Source organism: Nanorana parkeri, unplaced genomic scaffold, assembly GCF_000935625.1.
Source record: "Nanorana parkeri isolate BGI_ZX_2015 unplaced genomic scaffold, ASM93562v1 scaffold1664, whole genome shotgun sequence".
Lineage (NCBI taxonomy): Eukaryota > Metazoa > Chordata > Amphibia > Anura > Dicroglossidae > Nanorana > Nanorana parkeri.
In genome coordinates this window covers 35,244-36,440 of record NW_017307932.1, presented here as the reverse complement: position 1 = coordinate 36,440, position 1,197 = coordinate 35,244, and the positions used below count along the sequence as shown (strand labels likewise).

Below are 1,197 nucleotides of genomic sequence, written 5' to 3'. Positions count from 1 at the left end.
CCCCCCCGGGAAAGCACCCTCCCAATTTCGGGGTATGTGACCTGGTATGGGGCAGGGAGGGTGCTCGCTAATCCACTCCTTTCCTGCTAGGCCACTGCTCGGATTAAGGGTCTGGTATTGAATGTTAGAGGGGACCGCACGTTGTTTTTGGGGTTTTTTCGATTCCTGGGTGTTGGGGTCCCCATTAAAATTCCTACCAGACCTTAAGGGTCTGGTATGAATTTGTAGGGGAACTCTAAGCATTTTTTTTTTTACATCGGGTGTCCCTTCTTACATTCCCACTAGATATAAAGGGTCTGGTATGAATTGGGAGGGGACCCTGCACTTTATTTACTCTATTTTTAACAAGTAGCGGCGATTCGGTTCACTTCGGCGGCCCATTCTCCCCGCTCCGCCTGCGTGTTCAGCTGCCTACGACTTGAGAATAGCGAGTACAGCAGTCCTTCCGTTCGGCTGAAACGAAGGGTTGCTGCAGCCGAGGCGAGCCGAAGGATTGGCCGAACATTCAGCATTCTTCAGCTCTTTAGTGAATAACCCCCTGAGACTTTTTTTGGTTAGGTTTGAATAGAGTGGAGAGGGATAAGACCCCCTGTCAGATTTGTATTGCTGTTTGTGTCTCTGTTAGGGAGATTCACCCTCTCTATTTGTCCTGGTGAATGTTTTTACTGAAAGTGGGGGGAAAAAAATGACAAATTTTGGGCTGTTGCCAGAACAGGAATAGATGGGAAATACTCCAATGGGGACACTAGTACTGTTGACCACCAGGCATTTCCTTTCACTTGGGAGGGATGAAATTTTAGCTCTGTGACTATCACAGCCAGGCAACCAGCCCTCCTCCGTGCCTGGGAACCCAGAGCTGTCCCAGGGTCAGACCCACCCCCCCGCCAGACCTGAGAACCCAGAGCTGTCCCAGGGTCAGACCCAGCCCCCCAGACCCGAGAACCCAGAGCTGTCCCAGGGTCAGACCCAGCCCCCCAGACCCGAGAACCCAGAGCTGTCCCAGGGTCAGACCCAGCCCCCCAGACCCGAGAACCCAGAGCTGTCCCAGGGTCAGACCCAGCCCCCCAGACCCGAGAACCCAGAGCTGTCCCAGGGTCAGACCCAGCCCCCCAGACCCGAGAACCCAGAGCTGTCCCAGGGTCAGACCCAGCCCCCCAGACCTGAGAACCCAGAGCTGTCCCAGGGTCAGACCCACCC

General features: G+C 54.7%; 1 protein-coding gene across 5 annotated transcripts in view; it reads right to left on the bottom strand.

The window, feature by feature from the left end:
* The window catches only part of TTC8 (tetratricopeptide repeat domain 8), a 25,931-nt gene that overhangs the window by 23,868 nt on the left and 866 nt on the right, over positions 1-1,197 (bottom strand). The window contains exon 2 of one of the 5 annotated variants that reach the window (XM_018571063.1): positions 780-800. The exons of the other annotated variants lie outside the window; for them this stretch is intronic. Coding sequence (XP_018426565.1) covers positions 780-800 — 21 coding nt within the window. The remainder of the gene's footprint in view (positions 1-779; positions 801-1,197) is intronic. 5 annotated transcript variants of the gene reach the window in all.